The sequence below is a fragment of the Phycodurus eques genome, chromosome 3 (genome assembly GCF_024500275.1).
Source record: "Phycodurus eques isolate BA_2022a chromosome 3, UOR_Pequ_1.1, whole genome shotgun sequence".
Lineage (NCBI taxonomy): Eukaryota > Metazoa > Chordata > Actinopteri > Syngnathiformes > Syngnathidae > Phycodurus > Phycodurus eques.
In genome coordinates, this window is record NC_084527.1 from 12,046,279 (window position 1) to 12,068,020 (window position 21,742).

The following is a 21,742-nucleotide window of genomic DNA, read 5'->3' on the forward strand; positions in this document are numbered from 1 at the left end:
TAGTGTGCCTGGGTAAGAGACTCAGAGAGGCTGGGGAGGTATGGCAAGTTATGAAACACCTTGCAATATTACTGCAGATTCATGGACGTTTCTTGTCTTTATTGTTATTTAATGAGTTTTGGGTGACGTATATACATGTGTTTTGTCCTAAGGAGGTGGGCTGTGATTATGGCATCGACTCAAACGCAGTGGAGGATCGTTGCGGAGTGTGTTTGGGTGACGGCACGAGCTGCAAGACGGTCTACAAGTCCTTTGAGGAGGGAGAAGGCGTCGGTGAGTTCAATGGGTAGGATACCTCAGCACATGGACTAGATCCCTTCCCATCATTTTTTACAAATAAGGTCAAACCCAATCCATTGCAACAGCATGGGATGGATTCCTGCTCAAAGAGAATCTGTGTGTGTTTGTGAATGGTTGTCTGTCTCTATGTTCCCTTCGATTGACTGGTGACCAATTGAGGGTGTAGTCTGCCTTTCACCCAAAGTCAGCAGGGATAGACTTGGGCTTCTCCACAATACTGAACAAGCGCTTAGCCATTTTGTACTGAGCAGGAAGGACACAGACACATGTACCACTTCCCCATGCGAAAATACATGACTTACCTTCTCAGTGTCCATACTTAGCTCTTTGTGAGGAGCCTTTCTTGACAAGCTTGCACCGGACCTTAAAGGATTCTGACTGATCCAGTCATTGTATCGCTTTGAAGCTGAGCTAGATGTATTGCTATGTATGAGATCTGGTGAGATGGTGCAGCTATTTTTCCTGTTCTTCTTGTTTGGGGACGGGTGTCTATGTTGTGTAAAGTGTAACTCACAAGGCAGCTTCAAAGATAAAAAGGCCTTTAAAGGATAAAGAATGTCCCTCGTGCCCAGGTTCTCTCCCTCTCTTGTTGGGCACGGCATCCTTCCCAGATAACCAGCCAGATGTGTAACACTTCAAAAGGCCTAGACATAAGTGCAAGACCCCCACCGCCCCTTCCTCGGCTGCACAAACACAGAAAGACACACACACCTTCCCACAAACATCGTTAAAATCCACAGACCCACACCCAGTTGCTTGCTCCTCCGCCATTCAGCCCCCCATTCACATACAATAAAAAGCAGAGACAGGGCAGTGCCCCCCACGCTGAACACACACATGCCAACCAGCCCTACAGACTGAGCCCACCCTCTATTAAAGATCAGAGAGAGGCTGTGGTAGTCTGGATGTGCGTGCACCAGCAGCCATGGTGGGCCATCCATTACCTCGCTGTGACTCAGACCCCCACCCCCCGCCCCACTCCCATCTCTCGCAGGGTACGTGGACGTGGGCGTGATACCCGAGGGGGCCCGGGACATCCTGGTGAAGGAAACTGAGGAGGCAGGTAACTTCCTGGCTCTGAGGAGACAGGGCTCGGAGGACTACTTTCTCAACGGCAACTACATCATCCAGTGGAATGGGGAGTACCAGGCCGGTGGGACAACCTTCTACTATGAACGTAGCGGGAACATGGAGAACCTCACTGCACCTGGACCCACCAAGGAGCCAGTCGTGCTCCAGGTATGCCCATTCAAAGATACTACTTGAAGGGTGTCAACACAAATGTGTACATAGAAAATGGCTGGATAGATACAAGAACTGACATTTTAGCTCCAGCTTTGCATCAGTTTAGAAAACTGACAAAAGTCCCTGCCTGATTATTTGCATCATAGTCCATGCGATTGTCCAGTTGTTGTTTCAGGAGAATAACCCAGGACTCAAGTATGAGTACACCATTAAGAAGAGCAAAGAGACAGGAAATGAGGTCATCAAACCAATTTACAGGTGGAGACACGGCGCATGGACAGACTGCAGCACCACCTGTGGACTAGGTCAGTCCTGTGTTTAAAGTCCCGGTAAAGTGGAAATATGTCCTCTAAATATGACACACCACACAGAAGTGTTGTTAGCAACTACGGCAAATGTTAATGATGTAAAAAAAAAATCCGCAAATATATAAAATGAGGCTTCAAAAGCATCAAAAATCAAACCATTGTCTCCGCTCCCAAACGCTGTGAGTGTGTCTGCTGATTGCATGAAACCACGCCCGTCTCAACTGTGAATCAAATACCACTGCAGCAACCAGAAAAATGGATGCTACTTCCTCTCGCATCGTTCTCATGTCTCCACATACTGTAACTACATGTTTGAGCTCAGAAAATGTAGCTGATTAAAGCCTCCAGTGGCTAGAATACATCCCACCGGGTCGTTGTGGGGGTTTCCACGGCACGACAACGAGGCGCTCTAAAGTGGCCATGCCAACACAAAGCCCCGCTCCACACGCTGTCAGTCACATCAGACTTTTCCCCCCTCGCTCTTATGCCTATTTTCCTGTGACGTGCGCGCAATGACGGCCAACAACGAGGCGCTCTCTGTCACATCTGACTAACCCCTTTGCCTTTCTCTCTATGATGTGTGCACATTGATGCCCGACAACCAGGTGCATTTTAAAGTGGCCACCCCAGGGGACTATCCAAAGGGAAGATATAATCTGAAACACAAAAAAATCTGAAAAAATCTGTTTTAAAGCTAAATCTCCACAATTCAGTTTTACACAGTTATCAGTGTTTGTACATTTTCAACAATTATCTTTAAACGTGTAACGTATTTAGAAACGTGTAACGTACTTTACTATGCAAGATTTTGGTTTAGGGTAGTGTGTGTGTTACTTGACATTTGAGCATCAACTGGTAAAACTCAGAGCACAGATATCATTGTACGACCGCTCAAAAATGGGAAGTAAAAATGCACTCCTAAAACTTCATTAAAGAATGGTAGGTTTATGCAGTAGTACCATGGACATGCACAAATTTCAGTGATATATTTGTCTCTGAACCAAGATATGAAATCTTGATCCAGATCTGATCTGATCAGAATCAGAATCATCTTTATTTGCCAAGTATGTCCAAAAAACACACAAGGAATTTGTCTCCGGTAATTGGAACCGCTCTAGTACGACAACAGACAATCAATTGACAGAGAACACTTTTGAGACACAAAGACATTGACAAAAAACAGTCACTGAGCCATAAAGGGTTGCTAGTTATCTGGTAATGCCGGTACATTTTTTTGTTTTTGTTCTGGATATCTGTTCTGGATCCACAGTGCATGTAATTTTAGATCCAGGCATATATCCCAGACACTTTGTGGGACACTGCTTGGGCTTAGTGCTGGTATGCGCTTTCTTAGTGCTCTTGTTCTGTTTCGTTTTGCTTTACTTAGATGGGAGTAGGAAGATTGTGATTGTATTTTGAAAAGCTTAAGTGTTATCAGACCATATACCTCCTGTCTTAGGTGAACAGCACCAGCCTGCACGCTGCTTTGAGACGGATGTGGGCGTTGTAGACGAGTCTCTGTGTGACCCAGAGAGCCGTCCAGAAGACAGACACCGGAAATGTAAGAACATGGATTGCCCTGCCAGGTTTGTTCCATCAAATCCTCTGGATTGGTGTCCTCCCTCAACAGTCTTTCCACTCTTGAGTTTCCCTTCACCCACAGGTGGTGGGTTGGAGGCTGGCAGCAGTGTACGGCCGCCTGTGGATCGGAAGGCTTGCGGAAGCGTACGGTGCTCTGCGTCCGCACGGTTTCGGGTGAAGAAAGGGTGCTCCATCCTGTGGAGTGCAAGCAGCTCCTTAAACCCAAACCCGTTATACCATGCAACAGAGATGTACCCTGTGGACAGGACTGGGTTGTTGGACTCTGGGAAAACGTAAGTCATCCTTTCCCTTCCAATGTCTTTCTACTACATCGTCATCAGTCTTCTGTCTTCTCCCCAGTGTCCAGTCACATGTGGAGGAGGTGTCCGCTCCCGCACTGTTACATGTGCATTAGCACCCCCAAAAACCTGCGACCTCGCTACCAAACCACGCACCCGATCACTGTGCGGTCTGCAGAGCTGCCCCAGCTCGAGTCTCCAGCGACGACCCGGACCGCCTCCTAAATACCGCCGCATTTACCCACCAAAGAGAAACACAACTAAGCCTTTCTTCCCCACCGGGGCTACCACGAGTACCTCAGCCACAGCTACAACTACCACTGCATATTCAACCTATAAAATTCCAACCCTTGATCATGATAACGATCCAAGTCAAGCAACGCCAGAAGCAGAGGAGAGAGTGGACAGTGAGGAAGGAAGCACACCCAATGTGGTGATGAATGTTCCTGGTTATGACTATGTTACAGAAGAGAGAACACGAGAGGAGGAGGGGATCATTGACCTGGACGTCGGTACTACTTGGTTCAAAAATCCTCTTAAATCAACCACACTAGTGCCGCATGTAATCATCACGCCCACTTTACAAACAAGTGGCCCTGGCAAACACACAACCACAGAAGCCACCACATCCTCCTCCTTCACCCCACACGCTACTGCCGAGATCAGTCATCACACCACTCTTCGCGTCACTCCATACAGCCCCCGGATGCCCAGCATTCCTCTAACTACTCCCATGTTGAAGTCGCGTTCGGTTCCATCCAAAACAGGCCTCCACACAACAAAAGTTCCTTCTACACCGCTCAGCACTGCATCGTGGCCTCATACCACAATAAAAGTTATTAAAACGAAGAAGCCTGCTTTGACTCCCAAGAAAAGTGTCTCTACCAAAAAAAACTCATCCCGGTCTAACGGCAACCACTCCAAGAGCCAAAATCAGCCGTCTCCCCACCCCACCAGAGACCCTGGAGAGCCAGTCAGCATGGATGTGTTCTGGCTTGTAGGAAACTGGAGTGAGGTGGGTGCCGAAATTTAGGACCGTCATACATCTCCCCAATAAAATGCTATGCCAGGATTTGTAAATGTCATAGTGTTCCAGGCCTTTAACAAAACATCATCTTAAACTCCCATGCCGACCACAATCCATTAATTACATATATATATTTTACATTTTGAGGTTTTATTATTATTTATTATCGCATTAAACTGAAGCTGTTTGCAGGGTCGTAAAACCTTGTTTGCATCGTCAGCAGTTTTACCAGAAAACCCAGCGCAGAAATGGTATTTTTTTGTTGCATTAGGCTTAGGCTGTGTTGATTTATGGCTTCTATATGATCAAAAAATTACTCTTACAAAAGATTATCCGTCAAATTATTTTGTCATTTGTCCTCCCGCCTTCAATAAACATGATTATTAGTTTACTTGAAGGCTGGAAAAGGCCCATCCATCCATTTTCTATCGCGCTTATCCTCATTAGGGTTGCGGTTAAGCAGCAGCCTATCCTAGCTGACTTTGAGCGAGAGGCAGGGTACGCCCTGGACTGATTGCAAGCCAAATGGTATGAATGTGTGAATTTGGGAATAAAAAGTTGTCTGTACCGACTCAGTGGCCTTTTCCACTGCCTAAATCTGGTACTGTTTCTAGTACCGTTTCAGTCCATTGGCCAAGGAAATTCAATTAAGTCCAAAAATAAACACACATGCTAACTTTTTTTTTTTTTTTTTTTTTTTTTTTATCATGTTGCTGTACCTTAGCTCTGGACACAGATGTATTATAATCCACAGGCTCCACTTTGCTGATGTGGTACGTTCTCTGGCTGCCGTAAATCTCCTCTTGAATAACATTCATAAATACCGTACTGGAGAACATCGTTTTACTCTGTTGTTGTTGTTCATTAACATGTCTCATTCCAACTGAGGTGGCGTGGTTTCCTCAGTTTTTTGAGACACCATTTGTGGAAAACCATCCACCCCAAAACTGAGAACAGTCAAGCTGTCCTGCTGCCGTGCCTTGGAAGATTGGCATAAGTGTGGTGTATAGGCTCTAGTTTAGGGAATCTCAAACTTTTTGGGTCCAGAGAGTCCTTACAGAGGAGCAATTTTTCCAAGAACCTGCCCATATTCCGAACACCAATTAAATATAACTACCACATGTAAGTTGCCCATTTTTGAGAAAAATAATCGTAATGTTATGGTAACAGTCATATATATTTTTGGGGGGAGAAAACAGTTGTAATGTTATGAGAATAAAGTCATATATTTTCAAGCTAAATCAGTTAGCTTTACTAGAACAAAGACATATTTTTTGCAAGTTGAAGACGCTGTAATCTTAGAAGAATAAAGTCGAAAGTTTCTCCGAGATAAAGTGGTATTATTGTAATATTAGAGTCAAAAGAAAAGTCTACAGACCCCACTTAAAGACCCATTGATCTAGTTACCCCAGATAAAAGGTACAGGGTAGAAAATGGATAAACAGATGGATGAAACTTATATATAGAATATTTTGCCTAAGCCGGCATGCACCATCTGAGATTCAACCAAGACTTCCTGTCCTACTCCAGTGCTCAACCACCTGTGGAATCGGTGCAATATGGAGGGCAGTTACATGCAGTTCCCAGAAGGACGAGGACTGTGCAAGCACCAAGAAACCTGAGCCTGCTCGCACCTGCCATTTACAGCCGTGTGCCACCTGGCAAAGTGGCAGCTGGAGCAAGGTAACATCCACCAGTCGTTGAATGCCATAACGGTCATCTATCACTGTGTTAGAACTGCAATGTTCTCCATAGTGTCCAGAGAACTGTGCAGTGGTGGGAAAGCGATACCGGGATGTCCAATGTGTTGATTCCCAGAATCAACGTCCTCTTCGGCCCTTCCACTGTCAGGCGGTGTCCAGCAAACCTGTCAGTACATTGACTTGCCCCCACAAGGTCTGTGTGGACTGGAATGTGTCACCCTGGGGACCGGTATGTATCTCTGTGGTGTCAATGCTCAATGCAGCCTGCTCAAGTCAAGACACAAAGTCACAAATGTGTCTCCTCAGTGCTCTGGGAGCTGTGGTGAGGGAATGCGTGAGCGGCTGGTGTACTGCCCGGTGCCTCACGGTTGTGGCGCTACACCGAGGCCAAATAGCACAGAGTCATGCAGCCTGAAGCCTTGCACCAACTGGAGGACAGAAGAGTGGGAGCAGGTCGGTGACAGATGATCAACTGTAATCGGATTGGAAATAAAGTACAAACACTTTGTCAAAGTAAATTATCAGATATCTGTAGTTTACTTGAGCAAAGGACTCAGTTGAGAATGACTTTTTTGCATTTATCTCCTACATTTGAATAGAGAGATCTGTACTTTCTACTCCTTACTTTGTCCGGCACAATTGTGAGTTTACTTAGTTATTATTTCTAGGCCCAATTCTATCACGACAGTGATCAGTTAGCTCGCTAGCTAGCTATGCCGACACCACAAAAATGCATCTTCCCCGGATTCCACAATTTACTGAACGGCTTGGTGCTGTTATTTAAATTCCCAAGCAAGAAGGTGACGCCGCAGACGAGCCCGCCGCCAGCTCTGCGAAGCCCTGGAAGCTTGCGAGCTAGTTGCCGACTAGCGCTTCCCTGACATCCCAGTGTGATATTTTCCAGTCACAGGACATTTTAAGCAGATATATTTTCAGGTCTCAAACATGTAGGCAGGTGTAGGGCATAAGAAAGATGCTAGATGAAGTAGCATCCATTTTTCAGTGGGAGGCATTCAGCGGACAGTGCCACAACATTTGAGAGCGGAGGCATTTGATATGATATTTTTTTTCAATCATTAAAATAAAAAAAAACAATCTACAAGTAAGGATTATTTTTAGCTAATTTAGCACATTTTGTTACTCAAGCCACAACATTAACAAAGCTATGGGAACCTGTGTTGTTGTTGGTAGTGTAAAAGTCAAGCCAGCGCTAGCTTGCTCCTAAAGAACGTAACAGAATCTTCTTCTCAATACGAGCACTATAAGGAAAATCATTCATTTTGTGTTAACTGTTTAAAAATAAAACAAAATTTAAAAAAAATATATATATATCAAAATAGGTATTATACTGTATATCATTGACAGTAAAAAAATCCTGTTTACTTTTTACTCTATAATTTTTACCGAAGTACAAGATTTGAATCAGTACTACTGCTTTTACCAGTTCTTTTTTCCACAATTTTCTGTACTTCTACTTAAGTTCTGTGGGCGACTACTTTTGCCACCTCTAACAATAATGACGACTTTTCACCATAAATCGGAGGCTGCAAGTGTACGTGTTATGACTTTGCAGTGCTCTGCGAACTGCGGAGGAGGTCAGCAGCAGCGTGACGTCATCTGCGTGAATAACGAGGATTCTGGTGTAATGCCAGACAGCCTGTGTGAGAAGATGTCCAAACCAGAAGCTCTCCGGAAATGCAATATGCAGGAATGCCAGACCGCTTCAGGTTTGTTACACAAGTCTTGCTCTTCAGCTCCTTGGACTGTGAATAAGTCTCGTTCCTCCTTTGGCAGGCCCGATGTGCAGGAAAAACACAATGTCCTCTCGCTTCTGCGACAAGCTGAAGCTGTTGGGGCGCTGCTCTCTCAGGTCGGTGCAAAGACAGTGTTGTAGCACCTGCAGATCATAGACGGCAACACCCTCTCTTGATGTGCCTCCCTTCTGGAGCAACTAACTGTACTTCATGACTACACGTGAAACTGGCCAGCGACAAGGAACATGAAACATTTGACATATGCACTGGAACCTTTGAAGTCCAACACAATTGGTTTTGGAATGTTGCTCGACCTAATTAATTTCCCCATAAAAGCCAACGGAAATAGAAATACTCTACCGGTAATGTAATGTAATGTAATTCATCCTTTGATGACGAGTGACTAAAGCGCGTCGCACACCGAGCAACGCTGTCGAAACCGACTGAACTCTCGTGCAGTGTGCGAGTTTGGCAACTCGTTGTCGTGAGTGGCCAAACGAGTGGGCATTTTGCACTCAGCCATGTGGTGTACCACTTTCATGTTTCCCGATAACTTCCATTTTAGGTTCTGTGGTTGTCATCAACGGAACATGGTTGTGTATTAATTAGCACTTCTGCCTCACGGTCAAGATGTTCTGGGTTCGAATTTCAGCTCTGGCTGTCCTGTGTGGAGTTTGAAAGTTCTTGAAAATGGTTGGGTGGGATTTTTCCAAGTACTCTGTCTTTGTCCAACATTCCAAAAACATGCATCTTCGGTTCATTGAGGACTCTAAATTGTCCATAGGTGTGAGTGTGATTGCTTGTTTGTCTATATGCTCTGTGATTGGCTAGCAACCTGTTCAGGGGTACCCCGCCTCTTGCCCAAAATCAGCTGGGATAGGCTTCAGCTCCCCCACGACACTAATAAGGACAAGTACTATCAAAAATGGATAGATGGATGGATGGACATGCCATCACTGCTATGTGGTGATGTCACAACAAAGCCAAAGAAAAATGCAAACACTTAATTGGCACTTCAAAATTCCCAATAGATGACCAGTACTTTAGAGGTTCCACTGTTTTTTTTTCCATTAAGAACACTGAATTACGTTTGCAAATTTAATTGTGTAAATTGGGGTGCACGCATAGCGATGTTTAACATCTGAACCGATTTCTAAATTGCGACAGATCGCACGCACGACAAGGAAAAAAGTGTACGCGCTTATTGCTCTTATAGTGTGTGGTGTACTCGAGGTGAGCAACACAGCAGACCACACATCACCATATCTCCACCGGACAATAATGAACTTGGTGACCACACACACAAGGATTTGTCCTTTTGCAATCATAAATATTGAATAGGTTTAAACATTTACGATTGTCCGCCGTGACCGTTTTGCGAGCAGATCGGGACTGAAAACACATCCCGCACCACAATCTGGCCTTTCTTGGTTTTGATCACATGGGAAGGAAAATTCTCAAATTTGCCCTGATTGTCAATATGTGTGTACCCTACTTAATGAGGTGATATTGATTGACATCATCAAGAGTGGACCATGTTTTGGTCAATTGATCAATGGATGCAATAGGTGCAATTCGAGAGTGCCACTATTTGACTTCCTGATAAATTAACTGGTGTATACCTATTTTTAGGAACCTACTGTCCATCAAAGGTGCTTTGTCTTATAGGTAGGTGACTTGTGCAAAATATGTTTTATTTTAAACTGGTAAAAGCAGAATGTAAATAAGGATATTGTTTAACCTCTTTTTAATACTGTTAATAACAACAACATGCTTATTTAGTATAGTAGTCTTAATTGTGCTTTTCAATGTTGTGTTGGCACTGCGGGTGAAAGGTTTCAACTCTATTTGTATTACGTGAACTGCAGAACTCTGTACTTGAACTGTGGTGCTCCTCTGGCGTTAAAGTGACCAATGACAAAGAGGCGATGCAGGTCATCCCCTCTCAGGTCCCTCAAAGGATGGCTACTGCATTTCTACCTTATTTGTACATACCAATGTGAGGCATGTGGTTCTACAGCAATAAATGTGACCATTAAAGACCGCTGTGCTTTGTGATGCTTTTGACCCGGAAGGCCTTTGTAACAACAGCCTGAGAAGTGTAGGGTTCAGGTTCAGGGATCGGTTTCATCTGGCCCACATTTTGCCTCCCGGGTTCCTCTGTGCCAGTTTACAGCACACGGAATGACACAACACCGCCTCATGCACCCCTGCTGCTGTCATTCAAGCAGGATGCCAAGAGTTAGTCAGCAATAATGGAAGGAGGAACAAAATGCTGGGTCAATGTGGGGCATCGAGCCCTCCAAAAAAACAGTGAATGTATGTGCGTGCATGCGTGTTACCATAATGAAGCAAACGGCGCCCATCTGTATTACTTAACACCAGCTCTTGTTGTGTTATGTCACAGAGTGTTGCTTCATCTGTCTGATTGCACAATGGATGGAACAAACACGGAAAGGCCTTGAATCATCATCAATCAACATCGCTCACTGCTGTGTGGAGTGAATTGTTGTAAAAAAAGAAATTCCATTGACAAATTAAGCACTTAAGGATGCTTTAGCAATTAACCCGCATACTTTAAATGGAGCGCTCTCCATAAACTGACAAATCAGTTTTCAATAACAAAAATGAGGGGTAAAAATGTGTACCACATGACTATTTTTTTCCCCCCCCCAAAATTACAGTAATTGAACTACATAAAAGAAGAAAAGGTGTAATTTACTTTTTTTTTTATGTGCGCACTGCTCCGTTACCTTGCATTACGGTAAATCATATATACAATCAGGTGTAGTTAAATACCTGTCTGACTGATGCATAAGTCAGGGGAAGTTTTAATGTTTAGTTATGTTTGTTAATGAGCACGATGATAAAAACAATTACACCAATCTCAAATAAGCGGTTGAAGCCAATTATTCTGCAGATCCAGACATACGGCAGCTGCTGAACGGGGAATTGTTTTTTAATTTTCCTACTTAATAAGCAAAATACATGTACAATCAATCTCACCAGGCATCTGATTGTTTTGCATACTGTACTTTATATGTTTATGTGTGTACAGTGCAGCCCAATAAAATACAGTATCAGTAGTTGGATTAAAAGTGAAACTCATTATCGAGATTCACCACGCAGATTTTTCATAATTTATTTTGTTTTATGATAGCTTAAAGTTAACCAATAATTGCCTACTTCAATGATTTTAAAATATAACAAGAAATAAAGCAAACTTATCTTCAATTAGGAAATTACAAAAGAATTATCCTCCTATCTGTGAAAGTATTTCGCTGTGTGTCTAATGAATCTGTAAGGATCCGTTTTCACTTTTTGAATTAAACTACTGAGGAAGAAAAGAGAGAACTTTTCTAGCATATTCTAATGTATTGAAGAAAACATTCAGGTGCCCATAAGGTTAGCTCAAATGAAACTTCAAATGAAATTTCATCAAAATCAGAGAAATCAATCATTATTGAGATCTCAAGTTCACTGGTCCCTTGAGATACAAGTGACCTGAGTCACCGAGTTTGTCGACATACAAGCTGTCGTTTGTATGATATATATATATATATATATATATATATATATATATATATATATATTTATATTTATTTTTATTTTTTTTCTTTGACTTGTGAGCGCAAACTTGACACACGAGCGCTGTATGGTGGCAGTGAACTCCTCACTTCACCCAACCAGCAGTTTTACAGATAGAATAGGTAAATATTCAAAAAAAGAGTCTTCGAGCTGTTTATTGCCACTCTCAGTTTAGGTTTACTGTCAAACTAAACATAAAACAAAGAGTATTACACTCTGTGTATTTAAAACAACCACATTGCTTAGCTTTTAGTCCGCTAGCTTAATGCTAATGCTAACGCATAAAGGGAAACACCATCGTCAACGATTAGCATTAGTACATGAGAATAAGCAGCATAACTTAAATTGAATTTAAAGGGAAAGTATGACAAATTCTTGTTGATTCTATTTAATTGACATTACTGTGTATGTTTATGAAGTATGATTTTATAAAGTGCTATTTTTCTCAGAATTAACGTTACTTTTTTCTTTTCTTTTGGGACGCTGGAACAGACGAATGGCATGTCCATTCATTTTAGTGGGTAAATACGCTTTGAGATCTGAGTATTTTGAGTTACAAGCCTCATAAAGGAACAAATTCAACTTGTATCTCAAGGCACCACTGTAGCATTAAAAATAAGTTTGAACGTGATCCGCTATACATTTGGGAGACAGTCGACTATGAGTCCAATATATATATATATATATATATATATATATATATATATATATATATATATATATATAATAATAATAATAATATATAAGACGTGACTTACACTAACAATATTGAGGCATATGCAGCAGGTGGTTATTGGTGAAAGTGCAATCAATCTTAAATCCTGCTATTATCATGTGGCCAGTCGAGCTTAATGGCCTCAACCTGTTATGTAACTCGCAGACTTAGACACGTCTGATAACAGCAATACGGTGGAGGGATTACATAAAACAGAAAAAAAAATGTCTATGGGTCATTTATTCCAAAAGAAGAACCAGCCTGAACAAGGGGTGTTAACAGAAGAAGAATGTGAAGAAAGGAAGACTATACACAGGATGTTACTGTACGGGGGGTTTGGTAAGCGGATTCACATCCAAAGCAGTAAGAGTCAGGCATCAACCGGCAAATTGTCACTTCTATTTTTTATTTTATTTTATTTTTTTTACAGTTTATTAACAACTAACTTCTTTTTACACTTGTATGACAAATACCAATGTTAGAAATGCTTGAGGCGCATCTGTGAAGTAACTCGCATTGTCATTCTTCAAAGTGAAGATTGAGCGTTGTTATTTTTACTTTTAACATTGGTTAACTCATTTTTACACATGATCATTAGGAATTTTAAAATACTACCTTTTAAAAAAAAAAAAATAATAATAATAATCCGTTTTATGACTTGACCCTGGAACACATTATTTCCTATGGCTACAGTAGTCTTGTCGTTAGAGGTTCCACTGTGCAGCACATTGGTCTGGTGGTTAACACGTGTGCCTCACAGTTCTAAGGTTTAAGGTTCAAATCTCAGCTTTGCATGTTCTCCAAGGGCTTGTCCTGATACTCGGGCTTCCTCCCACATTCTAAAAACATGCATGTTAGGTTCATCGAAAACTCTAAATCACAGGTGTCAAACTCAAGGCCCAGGGACCTGATACCACAAATTGCAACTGTCTTTACTTTTAAAAGGTATTATGAGCATTTAAAAAAAAAACTATATATTTTTTAACTATAAATTGAGCCACTGAGAACTAGAGTGGACTAACTCGTTTTGTTTTCAAATTAAATTTATTATTAATACAGTAATGTATTTAACAATCATATCTACAATGTGGCCCGTGACAAAAATTGGTTTGACAGCCCTACATCCAGATTGCCCAAAGGTGTGAATGTGAGTGTAAATGACCCGGGACCACTCCAGGTTGTAGCCCGCCTCTCGCCCAAAGTCAGCTGGGATAGGCTCCAGCTCACTCAAAACCTTAACGAGGATAAGTGGTACAGAGAATGGATGGATGGAGGTTCCACTGTACTTCCTAATGAACAAACATACTTTTCATTTGACAATTAAAAGCCCTTATTTTGTGACAGTATTGTGGTATTGAACTCAATAGCATGTCTCCTGTAATTTGTCTATTGGCAGCCTTCCTAATAATATTCGAACAGTGTAACTCACCACATCATCCTGCCACCGATAGACCAAGTAGCTGCCTAAGCCAGAGAAGGACCGAACGCTGATGACTTGATCCAGTATGTGACCTGTAAGTAAATTCCTTTGTTCTGTGGAAGCTGACACTCAGCAGGGTGCTGTGATGTAAGCCTGTCCAGATCATGTGACAAACATCAATTGATCATTGTAAAGCAGCAAACAGCAACCTCGTATTGTAGGTTACCTGACACCGCAACAACACAACACAATGATCCAGGGACACATTAAATATTTACATATGATGACCAACAGAAAAATAATAAGGTCTCGGTATAAGTCTATCTTACTGTATCTCCTATTAGAGACTGAGCAACAACTATTCGCTGAAAAACACCGAATTGCGTCCATCTGCCAATTTATGCTCTTTCCGTAACGCTCTAAAATGCCGATCAAATACCCTGCTCCTTCTAAGGCAAGGCCGTGTTGCGGAGGAGTAGCTAGCAGTGGCCATCAGCTGACAACCGGCCGGCTTGACAGTGAACAGCAGCGGGATGGAAGATTCCAGTGGGCTAAAGGTCCAACAGGCCTTCTAAGCTCCTTGTGGGGAGGACGATAGCGGGCTGGTATTAGCTGGTAACAGCTAGCTGCTCAACGTAAGGCGCAGTAAGCGCCCAACTAAAGATCGTCATTTGCGATATACTGTATTTTAAAAGATGAGAGTATCTACAGTATGTATAATGGAGTCTAAAATGTTATAAAATGGCGAATAGTTTAGTACTGCAATTTGCATTTTCACAGGTTGTGAAGCTGCGACAGAGTTGGGTGAAATTTGAGTATTTTCCATCCCTTGCTATCAAAGTCCTGCGATTGGCTGGCGACCGATTCAAGGTGTACCCCGCCTCTCGCCCGAAGATAGATGGGATAGGCTCCAGCACGCCCGTGACCTCAGTGACGGATAAGCGGTATGAAAAATGGATGGATGCTATCAAAGTCAGCAAAGGTTTCATTATCGAATGTCTCTGACGCACTATCATGTGTTGTGGGGTGTGTAGAGTGATCTTTCCTCCACAATCTGCTGAGAAAACGGTCAGGGCCAGCAATGGTAAATGTGAAACCTGTTCATTGCGGAGGTCACAAACGCTTATGTGTGTGGTTAACGCCAAGGTTGACTGAGCCACGGCCTCTGTGATTGTGACATGAAACGGAAGACAGACACAAATCGAGGAGCATCTGGTTGTGTTGAATATTTTTATAAGGCACAGGTGTCAAACTCGATGCCCACGGGCCGTGAAACCTTACCATAATTTTTCCTTGACTCAGGTTCAAAACTAGCTATATAAAAGATAATAAAAAAAAATAAATGCATCGGCAATTATCAAATGTGATGACGACTACTCGTTCTTCTTCTTTGTATTGTCCGGCAGTCTGGATGCTTATACTGCCGCTTACAGGGAAAAAGTGGTAAGTTGTACAGACAAATCTGGTTTGGGGCAGGAGACTTGCCATTGTCGATGGATGTGTTGGGTGTGCTGTGTTGGTTATTTGGAGTACACTACACACAGTAAGAACAAATATTTGACATCATCGACTTTGGCCTCTCACGTTTTAAAAATCGGTGTGTATGTGTACACAGGTTAACACGTTCTGCTGTGATCGGCGAGCAGCCTTTTAAAATCCAATCCAATCAGAATGTAGTGCATCTATGTCTTGAACATAAACATGCTTTGGAGCAAGAAGTCCAGCGCGGTGGCTCTCATCTGGACCCCATCAGGTTGCGTGTCCCCAGGCGATCAGACTGGCATCCCTGTATCAGACCTGCTCCTTTATTAAAGCCTCAGTCTCCTGTGACCCGGCACACACAGAGCGGGCCCCGGGGTACGCTCACACATGGTTCCCATAGGTCACTTGGCTTGTTTGTGACTTGAAGTTTGATTCCCTCGCAGACCACATGTGGATTGGGAGTTGAGGAAACACGGCGCAAGGGGCTTTTCTCTGCAAAACATCTGCTTAATAATAGCGTACGCAGGAGAGGGGCTAACACCAAGGGGGCTTGGGAAAAGCGGAGACACACGTCTAGAACAAGGTGGATTTCCACGCTTGAACTTGCTGGTGTACGCCATGTTCAGCACACAGAAGTCGACCCCCAGTTTGGGGGCAAGCTACAGCCAAGCTTTTTTCATTTGTAATCCCGCTTGCCAAATGCCGCTCACTTAAGTGCAAAATATGAAAATTGGATGATCGTTTTGAAAATATAAAGCTTTGTTGCAGAACTATAATAGCAGTTTTGGAATATATTCAAAAAAAGAAACTACAGTGGTGCCTTGAAATAATAAGAGTGACTAGAGATACAGATAGATAGTTTTCGAGATACAAGCCATCGTTTTTATGCATTGATTCGTGAGGACAAACTTTAGATCAGAGCGCTGTATGGTGGCAGTGAACATGCATATATTCTTTATCCTCTGCAAAGAATGACTAATTTTACTGCTGAGGAGTTGTTATGTCTCCTGGCGCATCATCTATATTATCCTGCCTCCAGGTGGCCAAGGCACACACACACACCTGAGGGCGCGGCATAATGACAATTAAATTGAAGCAAAAAGTGTGACCATAAACATTTAATTATTGACATTGTATTTAATCATATCATAACTGTACCTTTTCATAAAGTACATTGTATTGTATTTTAGAGGACTATTTTTTTTCTCATTGAAATACACATTACAAAAACTTTGTGTGTGTGGGAGGGGGGGGGGATCAATGGCATTTCCATTCATTTCCATGGGGGAAAATTATTTGAGATACCGGTGATAATGAATGATTAAAGAAAAGGCACATTATGAGAGATCATCAGGTGTGCTGCGGGAAATTCTCCAAGTTCACTTAATTGGTCACAAAATGATTATTTATTGACAGTGCTAGAAATAATATATCTTTGTTCACCTATCTATGCCAGCAACATATAGTGACAGGCAGTACAATTAAATGTTCAGCTAGATGGCAGAAGGTACCTAATAAACCTGCGAATCCACTTTTTGTTTGGTGGTTTTCCTAATGTAAAATATGTGCCACGCTCAATACAGGTTGGGAAACGATGACATACAGTAAATCAACCAGCCATGATGACATACGATACTGTACTGCACCATACTGACAGCTGTCTAATATTTTGTTTACCTCAATTAGGTACATGAGAGAGTAAAACATATTCGAAACAGCTTTGCGCATGATGCAGTCCTCATATCTTGGCGAATAACTTAAGAGTTGCAGCCTGTAGGCCTGGATCAGGAGATCATTTGTTGCCAATTGCTTGGCAGTTTGAGATTTAATTCAGGGAACTCCGTCTATAAAGAAACGCTAAAAGCTGAATCGAGACCATCTACAGACCCTGCAAATCTCCCTCATATTGCCTTTAGGAGGACAACACACGTGTGCTTATGTGGGGAAGAATTTGCTCCTTGGCCTCTGAAGAAATCCTGCAAAGCTTGTGAGTCTGTTAACATCTTCGTGAGGCCTTCACCCCTGTGAGGCTCCTACACAAGACATGACTAGTGTCTGTGAACAAGAAACCCAACAGCTTCCTCGTAAAATTGCGGATTGATAATGTGATTTTCAATCGAGAAGATTTGGTGAAAACAACTCACTCTATTTGAGTTTAGGCCATCATGTAGAGCTATTTCAATCCGAACTAAAGAACATGCTTGGTTTTTGCTGCAACCAAAATCAATGTTGCCTGTGCCGCTTCTTCCGCTGTGATTCCGGTTATCACAGCGGGAAGGGACGCTGTAAAGGAAGCGCTGATAAGATTGCTTTGTTAACATCCCCAGATAAAACCACTCCATGCGCAGTTGAGTCCAGACCGACCCTCTGGCCGTAGATCGTTGACGGACGTTAAAGCGGGCGGTAAAAACCGGGACTTAATGGCGGGAAAGTGAGCAACAGACCAGACGTCGACATTAAAGAAACGAGGAGCAGTGGAAATTAGATAAGAGTGCCAGCACAGGTTTGGTTTATCACGCTTGATGGGTTAAAAATGTCACTGTTGGGCATCTGATTTATGTCACCAAGGTCAATGGCCTCACAATGTAAACAAACACTCATTGCATTACAGTTATTGAGTTGTGTTTTTGAACAGGGTTTCCTCTACTGCATGTTCAACTTCTATTGTCCTGCATGTATCGTTACACCATACTTTATGTGCGCTATGCCTATTATTACACAAATAAAAAACAGCACAGTAAAATAGTGTTATCTCAGAGCACGGGTGTCAAACTCAAGGCCCACAGCTAAGATGTGGCCCTCCACATCATTTTATTGCTCCTGCAAAAGCTTTTCCTAGACTTGTGTTCAGAACAAGTCATCCATCATAAAAATGATAATGACCAAATGCATGGCCCCACTGTGAGGTAAAATGAGTCATTGAAAAGTCATCATCCTCATAATAAATGACTCACCATCAGAGGTCAACAGCTACGACAGTATTATTGTAATGTTCATTTGAGAGGTTCTGGGTTCAAATATCAGCTCAGACCCTCCTGTATGGAGTTTGCATGCTCTACCTGTGCTTGAATGGTTCAAATCCGGCTTCCTCCCACATTCTCAAAAGACATGCACATTATTAAAGACACTTAATTGTAAAGGTTCTGAAGTTCGAGTAGGCTTTTCTTGACATTTTGGTCACATTTTATAGCACAAGCCATGGTCCGCAGAGAGCTTCCCCCCAGCATTAGAGGCATCTCTTTCTTTGAAGGAGAAGGGTACAAATGAATTTCTAGAAACACCATGAAGACTGTCATCAACAGTGACATTACCAAGAACGCGAGGTCCCTTCAAAATTGATGAAAAGACGAGAAGAAAACTGGTCAGGGAGGCTGCAAAGGGGCCGACAGCAACATCGAAGGAGCTGAAGGAATTATTGGCAAGTACTGGCAGTTTAGTAGACGTGACAACAATCTCCCATCTTCTTCAAATATCTGGACGATGGGGTGGAGTGGCAAGACAGATTCTTACCTTAAAGGGAAAAAAAAACCCACTTGAATTCTCCCAAACGCATGTGGGAAAATAAATTCTGGTCCAATGAAACCAAGGATGAACGTTTTGGCCTTAATTCCACACCATATAATATGTTTGGTACAAACACAACACTGCTCATCACCAAAAGAACACTATACGTAGAGTGAGGCATGGTGGTTGAAGCATCATGCTTTGGGGCTTTTTCCTTGAACTAGAACTAGGGCATTAGTCAAGGTGTAAGGAATTATAACAGTTCCAAATAGCAGTCAGTATGAGCACAAAATCTTCCTTCTACTGCTAGAAAGCAAACAAATGTCAGGAAAAGCCTACTATACCATCTGAACTTGTTTGCCGTTAATCAACTTGTAAAAGCTTTCAATGGGGGAAGTTGTGGGCTGACTCTCAGTTTGAACATGATTAGTTAATTCTGAACACAGCCACATCCCCAGCTATAAAAGAGCGGGCACAGTATCTCTCTAAAAGAGCGGTCACAGTATCTCTGTGCATTCAAAATGCCATCCAAAAAATGCACCTGTGTTCGTTGCGCATACCCATACCATAACCCCACCGCCACCATGGGCCACTCGATCCACAACGTTGACATCAGCAAACCGCTCACCCACACGACGCCACACACGCTGTCTGCCCTAAACACTGAAAACCGGGATTCATCCGTGAAGAGAACACCTCTCCAATGTGCCAGACGCCATCGAATGTGAGCATTCGCCCAGTCAAGTCGGTTATGACGACGAACTGCAGTCAGGTCGAGACCCCGATGAGGACGAAGAGCATGCAGATGAGCTTCCCTGAGACGGTTTCTGACCATTTGTGCAGAAATCCTTTGGTTGTGCAAACCGATTGTTGCAGCAGCTTTACGGGTGGCTGGTCTCAGACGATCTTGGAGGTGACCGTGCTGGACGTGGAGGGCCTGGGCTGGTGTGGTTACACGTGGTCTGCGGTTGTGAGGCCGGTTGGATGTACTGCCAAATTGTCTGAGACGCCTTTGTAGACGGCTTATGGTAGAGAAATGAATATTCAATTAAGGGGCAACAGCTCTGGTGGACATTCTTGCAGTCAGCATGCCAATTGCACGCACCCTCAGAACTTGCAACATCTGTGACATTGTTCTGTGTGATAAAACTGCACATTTTAGAGTGGCCTTTTATTGTGGCCAGCCGAGGGCACACTTGTGCAATAATCATGCTTTCAAATCAGCATCTTGATATGCCACACCTGTGAGGTGGGATGGATTATCTTGACAAAGGAGAAATGCTCACTAAAACACAGATTTAGACAGATTTGTGAACAATATTTGAAGGAAATGGCCTTTGGTGTATGTAGAAAAAGTTTTCGATCTTGGAGTCCAGCTCACGGAAAATGGGAGCAAAAACAAAAGTGTTGCATTTATATTTTTGTTCAGTGTATTTGTCTAAAAAAAAAATCATACTTTTATTGTAGGATTTAGCAAATAGAAATAATTTTGATCATCCTAATTGACCTAAACCAGGAAAAGGTTAGTTTAATTTCATGTCAGACAGTCAGAAAAAAAAAAGCATTGTTTCCTTTTAAAGAAAGGGGTACCAATGTTTTTAGCCATGACTTTACCTCAAAGTTTTCCACTCCAATCAAGACTTTAAGGCTTTAGTTCTAATTATTTATTAGATGCCTGAAAGGACCAGACAAGAAGTGGATGAGTATTAGAGGAAGTCACATGTCTGGGTCAATGAAACCAGGGAAGCTTCATTGCATTAAAAATAAAGTGCCTTGAGGCCAAGACAGTGGTCAGATGGATGTGATAAACCAGTAGCTTGACTGCAAGCAACAATATTGATTTAATATGATTCATATGTTGGGACTTTATCTAAAATGCAATTGTTAAATGTCCTATTTGTGATCAAGAACAGTGCCATGATGTGTGTGTGTGTGTAGCCAACACGTTCATTAGTAAAGTTATAGAAAATGGAGCACGCTCTGTCTCCGAGTGCTGCAATCTCGGGCCGCGGTGAGAACGTCGGGCTGAATTTCCCAACGTACCCAGACACAGAGGCGGAGCTAGGATTGGTCCGAGAATGCACGACGTCACGACAGGAAGCAATGTTTTGGGCTACAAAAGACACGACGAAAGCTTCCACAGTCTGTTCTTCACAGACGTTGTTCTGAGCTACGTGTGGAAGAGCCCAGTGTTGAACTATTGTTCGACTCTGTATTTTCAAAGAAGAACCAGGTAATAGAGGTTGTTCTCTCTTTTTGCCTCTAACACCACCACAATGTCGTGTATTTTTTTCACTTTCAAATTCATCCTGCAAATTCCCTAGCAGGGTGGGTTTTGTGCCGTGGGCCGTATGTTTTACACCCCTGGTATAGTGTATCTTATGGTAGGTATAGAATGGTCAGATTGTAATTAAACATTTTTACCATTTAAAAAAAAAAAAAACATCGAGGATACCATAAATATTTTAGACACAGTAGATCAATACGTTACATATACGGTACTTAACTCATTTTTATTATGTACAGTACTGTGTGGAAGTTTTGTTGTTTTACTTACCTTTAAAAAAAAACAAAAAACTATAGAAGCATTGGAAATTACATAAATTATCCTTGCTTAACAACAAATCGAATGATGGTAGCCGAAGCACAAATTATGATTGCTAAACAAGAAATCTAATGCTGATAGCCGGAGCACAGTATTTTTAAAATTGTTCCGCTAAACATACTTCCACTGTTCTAATCGCCCAATGAATTACTAAAATAATCCAATCAGATCCCTACAGATTTCTTCTCACTGTCTTGGAGCATCAGCTCAA

At 42.4% G+C, this 21,742-nt stretch overlaps 1 protein-coding gene across 2 annotated transcripts in view; it reads left to right on the forward strand.

Moving 5' to 3' along the window:
- The window catches only part of adamts12 (ADAM metallopeptidase with thrombospondin type 1 motif, 12), a 29,437-nt gene extending 19,200 nt beyond the window's left edge, over positions 1 to 10,237 (forward strand). For both annotated transcript variants that reach the window (XM_061672083.1, XM_061672084.1), the window contains exons 14-24: positions 153 to 273; positions 1,295 to 1,539; positions 1,709 to 1,850; positions 3,313 to 3,439; positions 3,517 to 3,727; positions 3,795 to 4,748; positions 6,291 to 6,443; positions 6,516 to 6,692; positions 6,770 to 6,916; positions 8,037 to 8,190; positions 8,258 to 10,237. In XM_061672083.1, the coding sequence (XP_061528067.1) occupies positions 153 to 273; positions 1,295 to 1,539; positions 1,709 to 1,850; positions 3,313 to 3,439; positions 3,517 to 3,727; positions 3,795 to 4,748; positions 6,291 to 6,443; positions 6,516 to 6,692; positions 6,770 to 6,916; positions 8,037 to 8,190; positions 8,258 to 8,373 (2,547 nt within the window). In that variant the 3' untranslated portion in view covers positions 8,374 to 10,237. The remainder of the gene's footprint in view (positions 1 to 152; positions 274 to 1,294; positions 1,540 to 1,708; positions 1,851 to 3,312; positions 3,440 to 3,516; positions 3,728 to 3,794; positions 4,749 to 6,290; positions 6,444 to 6,515; positions 6,693 to 6,769; positions 6,917 to 8,036; positions 8,191 to 8,257) is intronic.
- The last annotated feature ends 11,505 nt before the right edge of the window (positions 10,238 to 21,742 follow it).